This window comes from Lepisosteus platostomus, chromosome 24 (genome assembly GCF_059453375.1).
Source record: "Lepisosteus platostomus isolate fLepPlt1 chromosome 24, fLepPlt1.hap1, whole genome shotgun sequence".
NCBI lineage: Eukaryota > Metazoa > Chordata > Actinopteri > Semionotiformes > Lepisosteidae > Lepisosteus > Lepisosteus platostomus.
In genome coordinates, this window is record NC_142634.1 from 6,254,291 (window position 1) to 6,275,534 (window position 21,244).

The window sequence follows — 21,244 nt, forward strand, 5'->3', positions numbered from 1 at the left end:
ACTGTCCTCTTGCACCCTTTTAATTGTCAAAGTGGTGGTTGGTTCTCCCCTTCGTAAGAACGTTGATCCATCCGCTGAAATTTGAAATTTATGTCCGCGTTTTTGCCTTGGGTCACCTGCATTTGAGGCAGAGGTTTCTGAGGGAAATCGGTACGGCAAGGCCAACAGAGTTCGGCAGCTGTTCTGTCGCTCTTTGAAACAAACAAACAACTGAAGTCTGATGTCAGGATTGCTATCACAGGCATACAGTAGACAAATTCATCTTGGTAAGTGTTTTAAATGCTAACCTGCCACTTGTAATCTCTTGCTTGGTGTCATGACAAGGCATGTCTTGCTTGACAGTGCTGTGGAAACCAGCGTGCTCTACAGTCAAGAGCCTACAAAGTTCTGAGGATCAAAATTCAGCTTGATGTTCAAGGCTATCAAACATAAAACACTTCTCTTTTATTGCACCTTCCCCTTCCTCCTGTAAAGCTGCTTAAAGATACAGTACAATTCCACATCAGTGATATCGGTTTAATTTCAGCCGTGATTATCCAACCTACTGGGACAAAAGTTGTATAAAATGAAAGGAGACTGAGTAAACAACCCTGATACACCATTGACAAAGACTGACAATGAAATTAATATTCCTGAAGTGGTTAAAATGGCTCTTCATTGGAGTGTAATTTGTCAAACTTACCCTTCATTAGTTCATTTCTGGTCTATTGGTTTATTCAGATTTATGTTTTCTTCTTGAATGATGCAGTATTTTTCCAGTCTGTTCCTTTAATTACAGTTTCTCATTCAGTGCAGTAGGAATGGAAAAAAAAAAATCTAACAATATTATGGTCACTTATTTTAGTATCCTGTGAAGAGAGAGTACCACAAGTGGGTTCTTGAATATTTATTAGCCAGTGCTTATAATACTTACAAAACAAATGAATCATCAGTTTCTTACTAAATAAATCATTCAGTTTTAATACTTTAGTAAACAGTATTTTCCTGTCTGCTCTGTTGTACTGAATAGCACCTCGTGGCTCTTTTGAACTCTGGAAATTTCAGGGATAAAAAAATAACATTGTAAGCACATGGGAAGTAAAAAACATGAAGCACTCAGTCTCTGAAATTCAACAACAAAACTGGAAACTACTTTTCCCGATTTCTGGGGGAGACAACTTAGGGTTACATTGAAAACTTGGGGGCATTGGGGTTGCTTTTGAACCTTTCTCAATATACAGTGATTTATCTTACAGATACAGACATTTTATATTAAGATTAAATCATTTCTTCGATTCATGGTGCAATATTTCAGGCCTTCGTTAGGAAACACCAAACCCTCTAGAGCATCCCTAAGAGCTCTCTTGTTAACTTTGTTTTTACACTTAGCAATCAGTCGTTAATACCAGGTCAATTTAATCTGCTGCAGTCCCCCAAACTATACACTATGGGCTACTGTGCTCCTCCCTGTATGCTCCGTCCATTGTGGAACAGCTACTCAGATCATCTCAGACAAGCAGCTTCAACAGAAGCCTTTCTCTAACAGTAAGCCTATCAACTTCCACTACTATAAACTAATTTCCTTTTTCTTTCTTAGTCATTTTTAAGTTCCTTGACTTCTGCTTTAGCCTTTAAGTGGGGAACATGGAAAGGTGCAATATAAATGAAATGTATTATTATTACCATGTTTGCCATAACAGGTTCTGCAAGTAAAACCAGGTTTACTTCTTAGATAATGGAATGATGGTGCATGTAGGTAAGATATGTCGTGGATGAGGAGGGCATGCTTCCAATTGCTTTCAGATGTTTAAAGATAGGCCTAATGATAATTCGAACTTTAATGTTTTCCAACACTTATCTGATGAAACAATCAGCAATATCATGGTTTAATATAGTGAGATCCACACTACTGCTACCACTGGGTTTAAACCAGGGTTCCTTCTGATTAACAAGGTACCTTAGGTTTCATTTAATTTTTAAATGTACTGCATAGGGGTTATGTGAATGTCTTTCAAGAGATCTTTCAGAAGCAGGAAAATACAGGATGACGACCATTTATTTTCTAATGTCATGCACAGCCAGGCCCCATCAAATTTCCTTAGAAATGACCAAAACTACAAATTGTATGCAAATAAGACCGAGAACTTACTGTAGCCACACAGTATCTTCGGAATCATTCTGAAAGCATCCCAAATTTAACGATCCATGGTCACAACGCATTTCAGATGGCTTCAATGCAACCCCTTCGAAAAATACTAGCTGACCCACTTTAAGCACTTATAGGCCACAAGCTACAGCACAGTATATGGTTTTTATTCTACTGCAGCACTGCTGTAGAAAGATCTGAGGCTGCCCTTCCACACACTCAGCTGCTGGCTCATTAAAACAAACGGCAGCTTAAAATACAAGGAGCGCACCTCCCTGATAAAGTCACTTACAAACCTCTGGCTGGAAAAAAGATGGGAAAAAATCTCATTGTGAATTTACAACACTTGCTGCAGAGAGACAGAACATTGCAGTGACAAACAATCAAGAGCTAAACTGAGCACTCTCCATTTAATTAGGGAGTGAGATCATAACAAAATTGGAATTGGCTCGGTTTTTTTTTTTTATTCTCGGCGCATCTTGAGGCGAGTGATAAGATACAGTACGAAAGAATGCATGAGTTGCTTACAGATTTAATCAGAAAGAGTGCTTGCCTTTGCAAAAATACATCTCTGAACAGCTTTGCTGTCACAAAGACACAAAGATAGAAAACATACGGATAAACTAAATTACTACATCAAAACTTACAGAAATAGTTTCCCACAGCAGGGTTTAAGCTCTGGTTCTGACGTTTCGAAAGCCTCATGGAGTTATAGCCCTACATGACAAAATGCTTCCCTCTGTGCTGGCACTGTTTGACAGACTGGCTGGCTCAGAACTAGTGCAAGGACTGCAGAGACTGAACAGCATCTTCAGCTTCTTTCTCAAAGGGCTACACTGATCTGTGAGACAGGGGAATAAGGGCATGACTTCTCTTTTGGGAGCATTCGCTTGAATTCTGCACTGTGCTGTAAATACACTTTGAAGACCAGAGAGCTTTCTTCCTCCAGTCAAGTGCAGCACCACCTTTAATGTAATACCCCCTGATCTTAGAATCTTCGGATCTACATTTTTACACCCATGATAGAGTGTTTTTATTCACCTGTTGTCAAAGGACCTGGCATGAGAAAATGGTTTTAAATAAAGGCTTGATTTAGTCACTCTTCTTAACTCTCAAGGCAGGCTGTTGTGCGTGCAGAACATGCATATGCATGAATTCAATTACCTTGAGATAAGCAAGTCATTCAAATGTAATTCAGCTCAAAAGCAATTTTTCATGGGGCCAATCGACGGAGTCAAAAGGATAAAACAACATTCATGGGGAGAACCAAAGACAGCTGCGTGTTCTAGCTGGACAACCAATGAATAGATCAATCAAACAATATAACTAGTCAATAAAAAGTTGTGGCTTGGCAGAGCTCTCTCATTTTAATTTTCCTAAGCAGCCTTTGCTGCAGCATGGTAGTAGCTCTCACTGTCTCCTTCTGCAACTCATTCTGTTTTCATGAGAATGAATTGCAGAGGGATGTTTTTGAGATTTCAAAGTCTAAAACATTCCCAAAACATAGTTCTCATCACAATCAGACCATCAGTGGATCTGCATTTCTCATTCCCCTCTAAAGTGTATGGGGTTCTACATTAAACTACAGGCTCTGATCTAAGGGACTAGGCACTGTTCTTCATCTTTCTGGCACATCTTTCTGGAGAGCCTTTTCACCATAAGACCTAATGTTAACAAAACGAAACGGCCAGGAAGTGTTCAACAGGAAGAAAAAGTGCGTGTGCACGCCCGTCGTGGAATTTACAAAGACCTGAGGGCTTTTCTGGTTTGGGAAGAGGAATTGGTGTCATAAATCCGGGTGTCAATTCATAAGCAAAGAGCCTGGATTGCAATGGGACAGCAAGTGAAAAGAATTCAGCACATACTGGGATAAATAGAAGGATATCTAACTGGCACTGCAGTGGGGAGATGCAGCCTTAGTGACTTGTTCTCAGGAAAAGTATTAAAGCAGACTAAATTCAGCCTCATTCAGCTCGTCCTCGTACAGTAAGTGACCTGCCCTGCAACAGTACTTTCATGTGAGCCCCTGGGACTTTCATTAGCATAAAGAGCAAGAGGACTGTTGGAGAAGCTTAAATGACTCTCCCCCCCCCCCCAACCCCATTACATTTGATGGTACCGAAACCATTTAACACAAAACCTGTGTCCTACAGAATAAGGGCAAATGCCTCTAATGGAGAATAAGGGGGAGCATTTCAAAACGTCCTTCGGCACCAATCAAGGAGACGGCTTGGCTTCATTCAACTGAAAATAGAAGGAAGCGACTGACTAAGGTAAGGGACTGGGAAAAAGTCACGTTGGGGTTGAGAACGAGAAAGGGTGCAAAGAGAAGAGCAAATAAGCAAGCGGTTTCCTGGAAAACCTTTTAAAATGGGAACGCAGAGACTCCCTGGTTTCCCCAGACGACAGAGCGTGCTGGCAACTGTACAGCAAAGACAAAAAAAAAAAAGACCGCATCAGGCATCCTCCTTTCAGGTGACAAACTTAAACCTCACGGCTCAAAGACAACGCGAGTCGGAAAAGGGTCGCTGCATCCATAAAGCTAACACGTGGAGAGGGGGAAAGAGCCAACAATATTTTTCTACAAGAAGTGCCATTTTCTAACTCACTCGAATGCTCTGCTTTTTCCTAGCCTCCTTCCCTCCGCTCAGTTGACTGCCCAGAACAAAACGCAGCTCTGTAGTTGTGGGCAACTCTCCCCCTCCTCCACCAGCCAGCCTCACCACCCAATTCTCAAGCCATCAACACGACTCCTAATCCTCAGACAGGTCCTGAAATGAGGTCCCGACCCGTCGAGCGGAAACATGACCTCTCGAGAAACGGGGCGATTACACTGGCTCACATCCGAACGCAAATCCTCCCCAGCCCGTCCTGACCCTCGAATCCAAACTGCCACGGAAGCAGCGCATGGAGGCCAAGGACGTTGCTTTTCAATCAAACACTGCCTCCGACACCGGGGTCTGAAGGGAGGCGGAGGCCGACACTGTCACCCTGTTTTTTAAGAAGATACAGGAACTCCTTTTTAAACGACAACTACATAATGTGCTTAAAAGCCCTTCGAATTTCCCAGGCTTCGCCTCGTAAAGACTTGTGCCTCAGTGCTATCTGCCAAGTGCCAGCACCCCGTTTTCAGACTGCAGTCGCCCACGATGCTTCCCGACATCCTCAATACAGGGCGGCAGGTGAACTGTGCTGGGCTCTAGCTGGGCTCTAGCTGGGCTGGCTGGCTTGCAGAATGGGCTGAACTCTTGCGCGGGTTTTTTTTATTAACATCAATTAAACAACAAAATGATTTAAAAAAAAAACAGCTTTTAATTGAACGTCATAACCTATTCCTATCCGATTTGTTCTAAAATTTGACACGGCTCTGACAGCGGACCACAGGAACACATTCCCCCTTCTGCTTCACTACTCCAGTGGGCTGAAACAACTAACATTCCATGAGAACACAGAAGATGAGTAACAGGGCTTAACAATACGAGATAACGGTACAGGACAGCTGCTCTGGAATCTGAATGGTTCCATTGTTTGAACAACAGGACCCTTTGTGGACCACGTAAGGTCTCCAACTTTTTCTTTTTTTGCATCTCCAAGGCGCTTTTTCTAACTTGGCTAACCTTTTCCCACTCTTGATCTTTTTTTTTTTTCTCCTCCAGCAGATAAAACAGCGTTCGAGTACAGTAGACGGTAACGGTTGAAGACCCAGCTTCCGATGTCACTCAGCTTGCCAAGTGTGGCCTTCAGTTACAGAGGTTTTGGGCACGTTTGCTCTGGAAACCAGCCATGAATAATGAGGCCTATTGTCTGCCAGAGGCTGAGGGATTTCCTACCCCGGCACAAACCCCCGGACTTCAGCAACGTGTCCGAGATGTTTTGTTTTCGGTTTAGCGTTCAGAAATAACTTGATGCGGGGAAAAAAAAAAAAGGATGTCTAGGTATAAACATGCATTGCATATTTCCAATACCGGACTGCTTGGACAGTCAAAAAACGTAAAAAAAAGTTAACAGCAGTCAATAAACAGTTTTATATTCTCTCTGCGCTAGTACCTAATCGCTTGTAAATAGTTCGCTTAGGCTTCATTCTAACCTTAAAGAGCTGGACAGCAACGTTAAATCATTAGACTGAAAAGCTAGTCTGAGACAGATGGAGAAATTCTGTAAGCACATAACCCGCCCCCCCCCTCCATGCCACCTTGCTCCATCAGCCCTTTAAAAAGCCCAGGAAAGACAGAAACCCAACTCGAGAAAGCTGACCCGACAATTGTCAGAATCATCCAAGGCCCAAACCACCTCCTACCCACGGCTCTGCACACAAGGACTGACTCAGACTGCAGTGCTTTGTGGAGCAAATCTCAGTGCCACCCTTCCCCAGTAGGCCTCCTAATGGCCCCCCAGCTGTGAATAAGAGGCTGTGGGGGTGGGGGTCTATAGGAACCTACACAATTGTTACAAAGCCCCTGTGCTTTTCTATACCAAGCAGGGCTCTGTGTCAATGATAGCAGGACTAGAGTGAAGAAAACAAGGACAGTTTGGGCTGGATGGGGGAGGGACTGTGTCCCCTTTACTGTCAATAGGTCCTGGACTCCCAATTCCGGCTTGCAACACCATACAAATGCACTTAGAAAAAGACCAGTGGATCGTGATGCTGTTTTTCACTGGGATGCCTCAGTACAGACAGACAGCAGATGATTTTTAGCTGAATTTAGGAAGGACTCTATCTGACCCTCCCCCCTCCTAACCACCTTCTCGCACAAATCTGCTAGAAAAAAAAAAAGAACCTCAGTGGCTCAGTCATGCTACCACAGCAAAAGTTATGGTTTCCATGGTATCACAGAGGCAGTCGGAGGGGATAACGAGACCAGCACAGGCCGAACCCTCCCGGGGAGCAGAAGAGGAGTGACTCCACGCTAGAGAAGCTCCCCTCCCCTGAAATGGCGAAGCGTTCTCGCGCGCACAACTTCTGTTACAGATAAAGCACCAAAAAAAAAGCAGACCACACATCAATACGACTTTCCTTTTTCCCCCCGCGCTGCACTGAGAAAGTAAGGAGAGAGGCTTGTTTCACTGCAGAGGGAATTACAAAAAAAAGGCCATAGAGCAGTCCGTCGACTCCATCTGCTGTATTTCAGCAAAGGAGGGTCATTAATCATGGGAGAGGAGAGCTCACCACTCTGCCACGCTTGGCACTGAGGTTACCATCGTGGTCTGAGAATGAGTGTGATGTGTGTCGTTAGCGTCTCTCCTTGGAAGACGGCCACAGCTCTGGCGCACCCTCAGAATGTTTTAGAGGCAGCAGCACTCCCAAGAAACATGGCACTATTTCATTTGTGGATTTTCTACGGTGGGGGGGCAAAGAATGAAAAACAGTTACTTGCATGGGGTAAGCAGGCAGGAAAGCTGAAAACCGGCCCGAGTGCAGCCTAATATTCCTGAGCCCTCATCTGTCAGCCAGCTGGACGTCCCACACTAACTGACCGCCCCCCAGGACCTCCCTCACCTCTCCGTCAATGGTGGAGCAGCTCGACTGGAGTTGTCTGTTCGCAAACCAGCGGGGAGAGGAGCTGCAGTGTGTTTACAATTGGACCTACTTCTCAGATATCTGGCCATCTAAAGTATGCCTTTGTTGTTGTGGCCTTTCGGCAGAAAGAAGAAAGTTCTTCTGATCCCCGTGACAGAACAGAGACAAGGGAGAGAGGTGGGAAAAGAGGAGTGCTTAACGTGAGGAAAAAATAAACACTCCTTCACAGGCCAGCTTTTCTAGAAGCACTGGAGAATCTCAGTGGCACGGTGCTGTTGGGATAAAATTACAGCATATCTGCTTTTAATGCGTGAAGGAGAAAGCAGCTCAATCTTTGGGCTTTATCTTGCTGATTTATTGAGCTGCTGAGAATCATAGCCGTGCTTTTAATCCTACACCCACATTAGCATCTAAATTCTTTTTCCCCCCCCTTTACACATTCCCAACACACTCAATGTGTCGATTGATCCTTTTCTTGGAAGGGACACTCAGACCTGCCGAACGTGGATGGAAAAAAAAACAACAACAAACAAACCACTTGAAACCTCAGAAAACAGCGATAATACAAGAGCACCCTGTTAATAAGAGCTGCGCCGTTCGATTTACAGTACTGTGGCCTCCTGATGAACATAAAAAAAGGTCTTAAAACTATCCAGCAAAACATTTTATTTCTAAGAGTTTGCATATGCAAAAGAGGCTTAGCCACTAGAGAAGCAGTTAAACTTGATATGTAGCTGTACCCCCCCCAAGTCATTCACTGGAAAGGTCGGTGCTCAAAGCTAAGAATTCAAACTCCTTCATCTCTAGCAGGTTTGTTGCCTGCCATGCTGTCCCAGTGCCAAAGGAGTTATGGGAATTTTTTTTGAAGAGCTGCTTAGTTTCCCAGGAACAGCCTGGCCATCATGCGAAGACTCTGTGGTATGCGTGCTTTCCTGTCCAGAAGAGCACACCCTGAATACTTGAGTGGGACTGGCATCGCCTCCATTTAGGAAAAGAAGGGTTAGGCCCAATCGTCAGATCAGGGACGATGCACACCAGCTGCTGCTGTGAGCCCACCCTGACTCCAGCTCCCATTTCAGGTCTTGGCGCTCACTTGCTCCTATGGGGGGAGGTGGGATTGTTGGGGATGGGGGGGCACACCCATCTGTCAAAGGTCATTCAGCAAAGGACAGGCGGCAGAGCAGGATCGGCAGGGTGGGACCATCAGAGCCACCGTTTACAGCGGGACAGCTGGACACACAGTGCTTCTGCCGGCCAGCGGGCATCCGCAAGCGCCAAGCCCAGAGCCCACCAGCCGCCAGACGGGAGGATTTAATTGGCGTTATCACTTCCCCGTAAGATGTTAGTGCATGGCATACGTCTTTACACTTCGCATGCACGTTCCCAGCACTTAATAAATAATTCTGTTCCTACGAAGCATGAAGCACAAATAAGAAATCAATTTTTCTTCTTCGGAATAAACAGGCAAAATGATACAACGTTTTTTCTTTGCTAGAAAGAAACGTTTTGAACAATGTGAATAGCAGATTCCAAGCAGGCGGTTGATCTGAATGCTGCAGGACACACCAGGCTGAAATGAGATCATTCGTGGATTTTGAAGTGGTATTAAAGACCTACAGCAGTAAAAGGATACCCAAATATTATTTTGTTTTGCCATGTTCTTCCAAAGGGAAGAAAGGAGCTGCTAGACCTAACATACAGAATAAACACACAGCACCAAAAGAAAACGTTACCTGGCTGAGACATAGATTCTGTCTCCTAATTCTCTGTCACAGGAGACTCCTTACAGTGGCATACTTTAAAACAGTAGCCAAGAAATGTTTGGCCCAAAATACATATCCATACGCTTAATAAGTTTACCTCAGCCTTGATAAAAAATAGACGACTGGCAAACACTTGTTTATAATACTCAGTGTATTCAAGATTATACTGCAAGCAGCACAGGCACACCAGAGACAAAAGTTCATGCAGAAGCGCTTGAGAACTCTGTAACACCTCGAATGCAAAATTCACAATTTCCTCCCCCCATGACACACACTTGTTTTGCATTTGTTTTGTACAGCTGCAGTAAGCCATTTTGAGCAGCACCAAAACGTGATACATACTGTAGATTCCACCCGTTCATTTGCAGGAACATTCAAAAATAAATCTGTCCACATTCAATCCGGTGATGGTTTAAGTCATTCGGACTCTTCTGTAATTAAGGAGGCCATGTTGTCATTTAATTCCTACATTAAAAATTAAATTTAGCAGAGCCCAAGTGCCACACCCAACAAGCCATGTTTCTGGGCTTGGGCAGGGATAACCACCTCTGTGTTCTGTTAAGCCTTTCATTTTCATTGTAGGCAATTCCAAGACAGCAGTCAATGCAAAACAGCGTTTCTTAAAAGTCCCAGATTTCAAAGCTAAAATGTGACATCCAGAGAGATTGTTTGGACCAATATACTGTAAATAATAAGCTTTTCATAAGATAAATTCTGAACAAGATCATAAACGTTTGCGAATGAGAAGTGGCCATTTTTGCCTGTTTGGTAGTAGTTAGTAGTTAATTGATCTCAGCATCTCATCCAGCTGTTTCTTGAAAGAAACCAGGGACTCCATTTCAACGCAGCTGGGTGGCTTAATTAGAACAATCTTGCAACAGAAGTTAAAATGTAAAGTCTTCCACTTTCCACTGCACGATAAATTCTTTATCGAAGTGGAAGCTCTCACTCTTTGGGGGGGCGGTAGCCAGCCACTGACTGAACCCTTCAGTCTCCCCGTTAAAACTGGTAAAACAGGTGCCATTGCGTCTGAAACGCACAACGAGTGCACAAACATACACGCGCCCCGCTGCCCCAGAAGAGGACTCTTCTTCAAGGAGGCCATGGGGTTCTGGAATCCAGGCAAAGAATTCCTGGAATCTTTATCGATAAGGTCAGCACTTCTGCACACAGAGTACCACTAGAATCCATTTTGGGAAGTAAAATAGAAGTGTCACTTTGGGCTTTATATATATATATGGTAGGGAGGGATAATACAGCCACAACTTTTCTCACTATAAACCTGGAATATCTGACCAAAAAACAAAATCTGTAAACTTACGAAAGATCTGCCAGTGAGTAAGGAGCATCTGTCTGCTGAAAGCAAGTTTAAGGATTATCAGACCCCCGAAGCCAAAAATCCAGCCAGCTGCTAGAATGCTTTTGAAATTCAGGGAACGCTCTAATATTTTCAAGCTGCAACTCCCCCGTCAACCTTCCCCATCGAAAAAGATCCAGGGGGTCATTCAGAGTTGACTGCCCCCCCCCACCCCCAAATATTTCCCCTTTTGAGGTGGAATGCTGCCAAGCTCCGAGAAGAACATCACATATTTCCAGCTGACAGTTTTAGACGTCTAAGCTACTGCAGTCTGGTGGGGCAGCACGAATGCCGAGAGCCATCCGCCAGCACAGTGGACACCCTTCAGTAGCTTTAAAGCAGACCAAGAACCCACCAAACAAAAAGGTTTAAACGGTGCTTGCAAACAACCGGTGAGCTTACAAGCTCGTTTGGAAAACCCTTAACAGAAGCAATAAATCTTGTGGGCTTGTAAAGAAAACTTCCACAACCAGCATACTGAAGCATTATGCAGTTGTTCCCCTACTTCATTAGGAGTGCTTAAAGACACTCTCCTTATTTTATGCTTAATAAATATTATACATGTATGATATTTATTAATTTAATATTTAAGACCATGTCACTATAAATGCACAGTTTGGGCACACTCATGAAAGCACACGCAGATTTTTGTGTCTTTCACACACTTTTTTGGGTTTGCAAGTATCCTGGAGTTCCAACACCAGCCCTGACCCTTGTGATGATGGCCATCTGGACTGACTTACAGTACGGCGGTGCGTGGCCAGTTTGATCTCCGGCGGATCTTAAACAGTACCAGATAAAGGTGGGTGGCAGGTCAAATGAAAATGGAAAAAAATACAGGTCTCAGCTGGCACAGAGGTCTCTGAAACGAGATCCGCTGCCCATTAAACCCAGTCTAGAGACAGAAAGCCAGGGTGGCTATAACGCACAGAAAAACTTTTGTATACAACTGACAACAGCTGGCTAAAATAATCTACTCCCCTGCATGTCACTCAGGACTCCCTGTCCACCTTGACCAGCGGATCAAACTACTCCGAGACAAAAGCATCAGAACAAGCAAGAGGAAAAACACAGAACAATATAGACAAGTTTATACAGCACTTACCTGTTTGACTTCGGCAGGCATTGATGAAGTCTTTAATTACCCTCCGTGGAAAAAGACAAATGCAATTTCTCCTTTTCAGCAGAAAGTTTCCTCCTCCCCCCCCCACCACCAACTCAAACAGACGACTGCAGTGGGCTCAGAGAAAGGCAAGCATCCTTTCCCTCTCCACATTCACACACGCATGGCAAACCCCCCCTCCTCCTCCTCGAAACAGCCTTGCTCCTTTCCTCCTCAGCCCGTGAGGTGCTGCAGAAACAGGGACGAAAATTTAAAAGACCAGCTTCTTCCCTCCTCCTCCACCAATCCTTTCTTCCGCAAAAGTCCAGCTTCAGCTCGGGTCCCTCCCCCCCCCCCCCGCAAAAAAGAAAAAAACCCTCGTCAAACACAGCCAGACAAACAAGAAGGTGATGCCGAGCGATGAGTGGGGGGAATAAGTGAGGAAGCCCTCTGAGCAGGCTGCCAGTGTCCTGCTCTCTCCCAGCCTACTCCACACACTGCTCGCCTGTCCTCCGTTCCACAGCCAGCATCTATGCAAACGAGGTCCCCTCTGGGGGTGGGATCTGACAGACAGAGGCAGCTGGAGCTCGCAGAAAGCATGCACTGGCCACACCCCGCACGGGCAAGCGCTCGCTCTCCGAAGGACGGCGCAGAGTTGTGCTGAAGTTTGCGGGGTGCCCTGCTTGTCTTAAGCCTGCTTTCCAAGCCGGAGTTGCTAAAGCTCTCGGCTTCTGTGTCAGAACAGTTAAGAGTGTTAATCTAATCAGGGCCTTTCCACTTTCCTGTCCACAGCTTCTTTTTTTAATCTACCCACTAGCTTCCTAGATACCACAGAAATTTGATTAAAAAACAACACAATAGGCTACAGAAGCATGTGTGCGTGCGTGCGTGCGTGCCCTTTAATTTCCGATATGCGCAAGACAAATCTGAAGAGAAAAGCAGCCACAGTATCCTAGCTTTACATTTTATTTAAAAAATGCTGCATATCAAAGTACTTTCACCCTGCCTTTCCATCCATTCTGACTGTGAGCACTTACACGCTTCGAGTCATTCCTAAACTTTATTCTGGATGTGACCAAAACCCTGTTCTGCAAAAATACACTGATAAGAAACACATTGAAGTTAATTAACCACAGTCATTGCTGTCAAGATCTTATTGAAGAACAGATGGCATGAAGGTTAATGTTCTGAACCACTCCAGCATACTACAGGCATTGTTTCAGGCACCTTGAACACAGCAGCGATCTGTTAAAACGACATTTTACAGCCTTTCTCCATGATTTAGAAAGAGAACCGATCAGCCCCCAGAACTGCTGCATTTCATTTTAGGAAGGTTTCCTTTTATTGTTGTTTTAGCAAATCTGGTATGTAAAAGCCAGACTACATTCATAAAGTCACACCATAGATTATTTCTGCTTACAATAGCAGCATTTCAGGCTCCTGCTGGAAGTGAGGGCAGAAAAAATATCTAATGAATTTATTATTAATCTTTTTTCTTTTGGCAAAAGTGGATGCTCAGCAAAGGAAAAATTAAAAAGGCAGCTTCAAAAGCCTTTCTGCAGATATGAACATGTAATAAACCCAAAACAGAAATTAATGTGAGGCATCAACAGAAAGAAAATTAAATTTTGCAATGTGGCTGCTTCACAAATGCGGTCGTTTCCAAAGTGCACATTAGTACTGAAAATTTTCGAATGATTTTCACATTAGTCCTCCCTCACAAAAAAAAGGAACTGAATTTTGCAGGTCTAGCAAATGGTGACACAGGGGAAATGTGCTGCCTCTTTGTCCCAAGAACAAAGTTTGCAAACGAGAGGAAGCCATTCAACCCATTTGGTTCCTAGTACCAAGATACTGAAAAACAAGGAACATTGAAAATCTCAAAACTCCAACTTCCTACAGCCTGTTAGAGCAAAGCTGTACACAAGACCCCAGACACAGACCCCTCACCCAGAAAACAGTGGGGTATTATTAGCACATAAACCACTGTACCTCATTACATAGGCACTGTATTTGTTCAGTGCTAGACAGATCAGACATCTCAGTCAAAAAGCTCTACATACAGTACTATAAAGAAATTAAAAACAATAACGCCTTTTGATTATTCCATTACTGCGACATATTGCTGTCATCATTTAAAATTCCCAGTAAATGCAGCCTTTCCATGTTCAGTGTTATAATACCACAGACATTCTCACCTTGAAAAGAGGGGTAACTCGTTTGCTAAGGCCTGGTGCAAAGCAGGCAGCTGCCTGTTTCACATTAAGAGCACCTACAGTGTTGCTAATGCACTTAAGCTGCTGTCAACCCAAACAGTCTCTACTGAGCTGGCAGCTACCATATATGGTGAAGACTTCATTCCACTACTTCTAGTACGAACATGTGAGTTTATCCTCAATCTTTAATTTGTTCCGAGTAGGAGGCCTACCATATATTGGATGTTACACTGCCATTCCCCACCTGACAGAACAAATGCAACCAAAATACACTACTAGATTACTGTAAATGACCTATCAAAAGTAACTGATTTGAGGAAATGTTATACAGTACACATTCACACAGACACACAAAGCTTTAATGTATATTTCAAGAAAACAGAAATGCAATGTCAATGTTATCAGTCTTACAGCGTTTTAAAATCAATACTGGTACACAGGAAAAATCAACTGCTATTTCAGGGGAAAACTATCAAGATTCATACAGAAGATTTGTACCTAAATGTGATCATTTCCAGGGATTAAGACTAAAAACATTCTTAGTGCTGTAGTGAGCTGGGGACCTAAATGATTAATTAGCATATCTCACAATTTACTGAGTGGTAGCTGACTGAAGGGAAACTCGTGTCTCTAAAGCAAACTTTAAAATTGCAGAGTCATAAAAATAATCTTGAATCCAAAAGCTACTTCTTAATGAACCCATAATTCTATTGTACAAAAAAGACTGTTTAGTGTGAATTAAAACAATATGCCTAAATAGAATTTTAATTGTAAATAAAATTCTAATGTATTTATAGAGACATTAATCTGTACATAATGAAACAAAGCCAGCCAATGTGAGAAAATCCCTACTGACATTAGAAAAATTACAGCACAGTACATTTTCCATTTAGTACTTAACCTATGGTCAACATCTAACCTTGTTCACTCAGAGTATGAATGTATAGAGGCTCTTTGAAGCACAACCATGTTAAACACATAAATAGTATTCTTGTCATACACAAAAAGCACAAGATGTCTACTCTTGGCAGGGTGGCATAATGAGAACATTATACTGTAGCTCATAAGAACATTCACAAACCAGAGAAGGCCATCTAGCCAGTTGGGTCATTAGTAGTTGATTGATTTAAAAGGGCAAATTGGGAACTTCAAATATTTTTTTTACGGGTAATATATTTCAGGAACCTTCCACACAATTAATGATCAGGACAGGGATGGGATTAAAACGGAGAGTGAAATGGTAATACAAAAAGAGGAATCTGAATTATTGATTGTCATGGATTACATTAGATTGCCTTTAGCCCTCAGGTGGATGGATATTCTACTCTACATCTGTATCGTCCGTACTGACAGCACTCCTGTAAAACCGAGAGACTGAATTTCCACATTGCCTTCCAGCTTTTCTAGTTACAGGACTGTGATTCTACATAGCGCCTTTGTTGCTACTGGTATGCATTTCACCAGGAGACAAATAGCTGCAATGCTTCACTCGACTTTTAAAAGGCCACTTGTTTGAATCCTGCACTAGGTTCACAAACGAATTGTAAAACAAATCCCACTGCTGAGTTCATGTGTTGACGTTTACAACATGCATTTTTTCCCCTCCAGAAATCAAGCTCTAGTAATGTATGGATTTGAAGGTCTGTGCCTCGCTGCACAATATTAATAGCCCTCTTTATAAGGTCTGTCCTTTACTAGGTTTCCGAGGAACACGCCTATCTGCAACCCCAGGGTGTAAATTCCAACACTCCTGTGCTACCCTGAGCACAAACACAAGCACTAATCCCTGCCACAGTCAGACCGTGATTAATGAGACACCAGCACTGTGTCCTTGCTATTCCTTACCTCTGGGTTCAAGGCAGGGCACAGAACTCCACATCTTAATGCTATTTCTGTTCTTTTTTTTAAAAAGCTAAATAACTTTAAGCCTCTACTGAACGTATCGGTGCTCTCTGCCATTCCATCGGCTAATGCAGTTTTCATTTTGCTGGGTTCTGCCAGCTAGATATTGACACTTCACACCTCACTCTTCAGAAGCATCACCTTGAGCTTCAGATTACTGCCATGACAATTCCAAGGCACGGATTCACGGATCGTTATGAGAAGCGCGTCTTTCATCATCCTATTACCTTTCACATCAAGCTGAACCTTGCCACCTTCGGTGTGCAAAAGTCAATGTTTTTGAGGGAGAGAGGAATACGTGCTTGCTGGGACTAAAGAAGAAGTTAGAGGCTCAGACGCAAGAAGAATATGAATGGGAATTATTTGTTTCCCTAAATGATGAATCTCGATGGCCCCCGAACGTAATTACAGATTTATGAGAAGTGAGAAATCTCGCAGTGGCAGGGAAAGGAAGACGGGGGAACTGTGTTCCATTGTTAAACAGGTGATTTATGATGTTTTTGGAAGTCGCTGGCCCCCCCTGCCCCAAACCCCTCCCCGTCTCACAAAGCAAGCCAGTCTGGGATATCTCCGCAGCCTAGTTAATAGTCCATCTTTGTTTTCATTGTGCCCCAACAGGGCAAAGTTGAGAGAGCACCAGTGCCACTGCAACTACCCCCTCTGTGTCTTGTCGCTCCGCCAAGGGAGATCGAGAGACGTTATGGAAAAATCTTGGAATTTCCTAAATGTTTTCCAAAAGGTCACGCCGGTCAAGAGACCCGACACCACCGGCTTAAACTCCAGGAAGTACTGATGCCACAAAAAAAGTCAAACGCAACTTATCATTACAACACATCGACCCTTATGTGATGAAGCATCCCAACTTAAAACGCTTACAATCTTTTTAATGATTCAGCCGTTTTGTTTGAGGATCTACAGTCCTGGGTGGATTAAAGCTGCTGTTTGAACTTCAAGTTGAAACGGAAAAGATCCCTATAATTTCAGGCAGCCTGCCCAGCAAACATGTTCCTGAGGCCCTTTTGTACAACGCTAAGCACTTGACTTTTTGAACCTTCACAGACCTTAGTACGGAATTACGCATTCAAAGCAGGTAAATTCTCCCTTTAGACATATCAGAAATGCTCAGGCATTTTATTACAGTCGTCTGACATCCACCGGATAAGTATTTTGCTAATGGATGTGAGCCAGACGATGTTAACAGTAAGAAAAAGATGGAATTTCTATGCTTGAACGTTTCCAGAGAGGACACTGAAACAAAACACAGAACAAGAAAGCCAAGCCAAAATAGCCAAAAAATCTTTAGAACACTTGGGGTCAGATTCAGCTGGATCAATTCTGTAGCAGCACGTGGTTGAACAGATACCACGTTTCACGTCTTAGGTGTCCTATAAGCGACACTGTCCCTACTTTAAAAAATAAAGTGGGAGAGATTTTATGCAGATACAAATCAAACTGTCAAGTCAAATGTTCAGAGAGAAAGCTATATATCTTATGATCCTTCAAAAAGGATAACCAAAACGGTCTTTTTAAACATCAGCCACTCAGCAACCACGCACTGCCAAAAAAGGAGAATAAGTTAAAATAGATTCATCTATTAGTTTTGTGTTCTTTGTACAACTATTACAAATTACATGGAAAAAAATGCACGAGCAAACAGGCCCCCTGGTTACATACAGACCAATGCTATTCTAATCATCTAAGTTATGCAAATAGAGAGAATTTATACCCAAAAAAAAGGTTCCAACAACAGCTGAGTAAACCTTCATGAAGAGTTTGCTACCTACGAGAGGTCTTTAAATCATCAGGAGAACAATGTGGAATGTGCCAGGGCCTGAGCCATCTGAAACCACACCCTTCTGAAAGCCAAACAAAAACAAGTTTAAAGTTTTTCTAGCAACTATCAAAACACTGTGAATAGACCAGAGGTCTAATCATCTCTCCAAAATCCACCCCAAATATTTGATCTTTGTTCTACCAAGTCAAATGCAAAATTCTCAAGAGCCTCTTACTAACAATGTACTCTAACCGATATGTAATATAATGTTTTCAGCATTAATACAACAACTTGAGTGTGTTTTACTCTATCCAAAGTGTCCACTTTCAGGGCTGCAGTACGTGAAAGGTCTCTGGACGCAGAAGAGTGTTCACAAGTCCTCACCACAACATTTCCACAGCACAGCACGTATTATGGAGTTGATGAATTATTCATACACTGTCTCACTATTTTCCTACATGCTCCTCTGGGCCTGAATTTGCACCACCTTTCCAGCATTTGAGACGGAGGAAACAAAACGCCAACCATTTACTTACCTGGAAATATAAAAAAAAAACAAGTTACGTGCTGTGGTCAAATCCGATTTAAATCCCAGTCCCTCCCTGTGTGAGACTGGGATTGAAGTGTGGGCGGTACAGGTAAAGATTATGAAAAACACAGTAAAGAGACATTAAGAGTCAAAAATCCCTGGTCTCAGGTCAAAGGAAGGTTGACACAGGCTGAAATGAAAACCACAAGATAAGCCACCGCACATGAAAGCGCACTTAAGAAACATATGGCTGCAGGACAGAGCTCAATCACCCACAGAGGGAGAGATGAGGCATGGCACAGGATAGACATTTCTTCTGCAACGTTGTCTTGCATCATGCTATGAGCAGCAGAGAGATGGAGAATAAGGGACCAACTCATGCATTCCAGTACCACTGCGGGACATGCAGCTGACATTGCAAACGCCTCCCTTTTACCAGTTCTGCATGAGGCGGCTGCAGAAGAGTAAAGGCTAAAGAGAAGCCATTTTTTCTGCCGTTAATTGCCGATCGACGGCATGGGACCAGGGCACTACGGAAAAGTATGACAGGCTGCTGCCTCACTCTTCCAGAGCCACACAGCTGGCATCAGGAGCCACACTTGACTGCCCCACGCCTTGCAGCAAGGAGCAATTACAAAACAACACTCGTCCCGGAGCAAACGAACTCGCTTTCTGTCTTGTAAAAGCTGCTCCAATTTAATCATGCAAGGTTTGTACGTACGAGATAGAAACAAGGCAGAAGCTGACAAATTGGCTCCGATGACTGCTTAAGTACTGGAACAGACATGGGATGGATTGTTCAGGTGAGATGGCGCATTTTGTCGACGCGTTCGGTGTTTTAACTGCAATGGAACACAACCAGCAATGGAGCCTTGTGCTTTGACTGACGGCTGATGAATGTCACAATGAGGGAACATGCTCTTTGTCCAAGCCAGACAGCAGGCGCTGCTTTTTAAATGCTTAACGAGCAAGGCAGGCAGAAGGGAGGGGGAAAAAAATAAATGCAATATGGAATTTCCTTGCAACCATTAAGTAATGAGGAGGAGGCAAGGGCCTTTTTAAGAACTGCTTCCAAAATTTTTTAAATAGACTGGTTTGGCATACTAGTCCCACTTGACCCCGAGTATCAATGATAAAGGAAGCTGCTCCTGGCTTAACATTTCCTTTTTCGAAGAGTTCCAAGAGCTCTGGAAATAACTCAAAATACTTCGTGTGGAGAAATATCACAGGGGCTTCTCTGCTTTCAGCTTTCAGAAGCTCATCGGCTGAAGCCCCTTGGCAATGGCGCGATGAGGAACTCTGTGGCAGGACAATAACTGAACAGGCAGTTGTAATGGTGGAGTGCGACTCAGAATGCTTTGCCCGGGGTGTGAAGCGTCCGTCCATGCTGCTTGCTTAAGACAAGGTGAAGGGATGAGCGATGAGGCGAAGACGTCAAGGCACGATGCTCGCGGAGCGGGGCGAGAGCGAGCGGGTGGACACGACGCTGGCATGATCTGTCCCCCAGGGCGCGCGGGGGGGGCGGCGCCCCGGGTCGCCGTGGAAACAGCCCTGCCGGGGTCGTGACGGCGCCAAAGCAGACAGGCTGCCAGGGCTGCGGGCAGCGGGGCGGGAGACACCGGCTCTCCTTTTACCTGCATCACCAGCTGCTGCCAGGCCAGAGGCTGGCTGCTGCCCACGGCACAGACGCCCAGCCGCTCGGGGGGCAAGTTGGCGCGCTCCAGCTGCAGGGAGACATTGCGGCGCTCCTCCTCGAGAGCGCGGGTCAGCCTCTCGAAACGGGCCTCCTGCTCTTTCACCGAGGCCAAAATGCTAGCGGCCGACCTCGCGTCGTAGTCGTCCATGTCTGTGCCCGAGAGACGAACGCCTGTCGACTGACCGCCAGAGTGAAAATGTAAAATAAACGAGCGAATAGATTTAAAAAAAAAGAAAACAGGCATTCAGGTTCTGAGCCCACTGAGATTTTCGACATGACAGAGGAAACACGACACCTCATTGAGGGGTCCTTTAATTGCACTTCAGGGTTGCTCACCAGATTAGTCACACAATTAAATCCTGCACATTTCGCTGAAATATTCCACACTGGAGTGCTATGCTTACTAAGCAGAATTCCCAGCAGTCGAGAAAGCTGTCCTGGCCTCACTGTGTAGCTCTCTGACGTTATGGCTGTGCAAAATGCAACTTTTCTAACCACACAAAATCAATATGCATTACAGAGAATTACCCAAGCAAATAAGGTAGGGACCTTTATACACAGTAATATCTGCTGTGTTAGGTACCCACAATCAATAAAGGTCCAATATAATAGACAGCTGGAACTTCACTCAGTGAATCACATAGTTTATTTCAGGTTTTATAGTAAGAAAACAGCACTGGAAATAGAAAACATACGTCAATAAACTACCAAAAAATTACTTTCCATGCATAGAGGATGCATGGATCATGATACTGTATGTAGGCGTGTGACCTTCATCAGTGTATTACATACACGGTGTTAAACATCCTAATTTTCATGATAGATGCTTGAGGGATCTCCGAGGGAGTTATGATCATCAGGCAAAACGAGATAATCAGCCATTAATTATACAAAAGGTGGGGGGTGTATACACACCTAGTGGATTCGTGCAGAGAAAGGAGTTACAGCAGAGACATCCCTCCTCTCCCTGCAGGCAGAAAGCAGAGGAGGACAGCAGGGTGGCTAGGAAGGATAGAGAGCTGAAAGAGAGGAAGAGGAGAGACATTAGCGAGGGAGGGGCTGGAAAAGCGGCAAGACAGAAATGGGCATGGCGTTTGACAAAAGACAGAAGCAAGGCTTCCAAATTTGACCGCAACGAACAGAGGTTACAGGACCCCTCCCTCCCATTTATCAGTAGGCTAACGGTCTTTCTGGAAGACAGAGACAAACTTGGCAGTCCTGCGATACAGAGAGCACTGTCCTGGATAACATACTGTATGGGA

At 44.0% G+C, this 21,244-nt stretch overlaps 1 protein-coding gene across 21 annotated transcripts in view; it reads right to left on the bottom strand.

Annotated features, from left to right (window-relative positions):
• Window positions 1–21,244, bottom strand: part of arvcfb (ARVCF delta catenin family member b) — a 158,575-nt gene that overhangs the window by 71,371 nt on the left and 65,960 nt on the right. For 17 of the 21 annotated variants that reach the window (XM_088618405.1, XM_088618389.1, XM_088618390.1 and 14 more), the window contains 2 exons: window positions 20,898–21,001; window positions 19,921–20,160 (listed from right to left, as the gene is read on the bottom strand). The exons of 1 other annotated variant lie outside the window; for it this stretch is intronic. In XM_088618405.1, the coding sequence (XP_088474531.1) occupies window positions 19,921–20,130 (210 nt within the window). In that variant the 5' untranslated portion in view covers window positions 20,131–20,160; window positions 20,898–21,001. Of the gene's footprint in view, window positions 1–10,727; window positions 10,752–11,868; window positions 12,521–19,920; window positions 20,161–20,897; window positions 21,002–21,244 lie in introns of those variants that run through there. 3 more of the 21 variants (XM_088618401.1, XM_088618398.1, XM_088618403.1) reach the window with 3 other exon arrangements.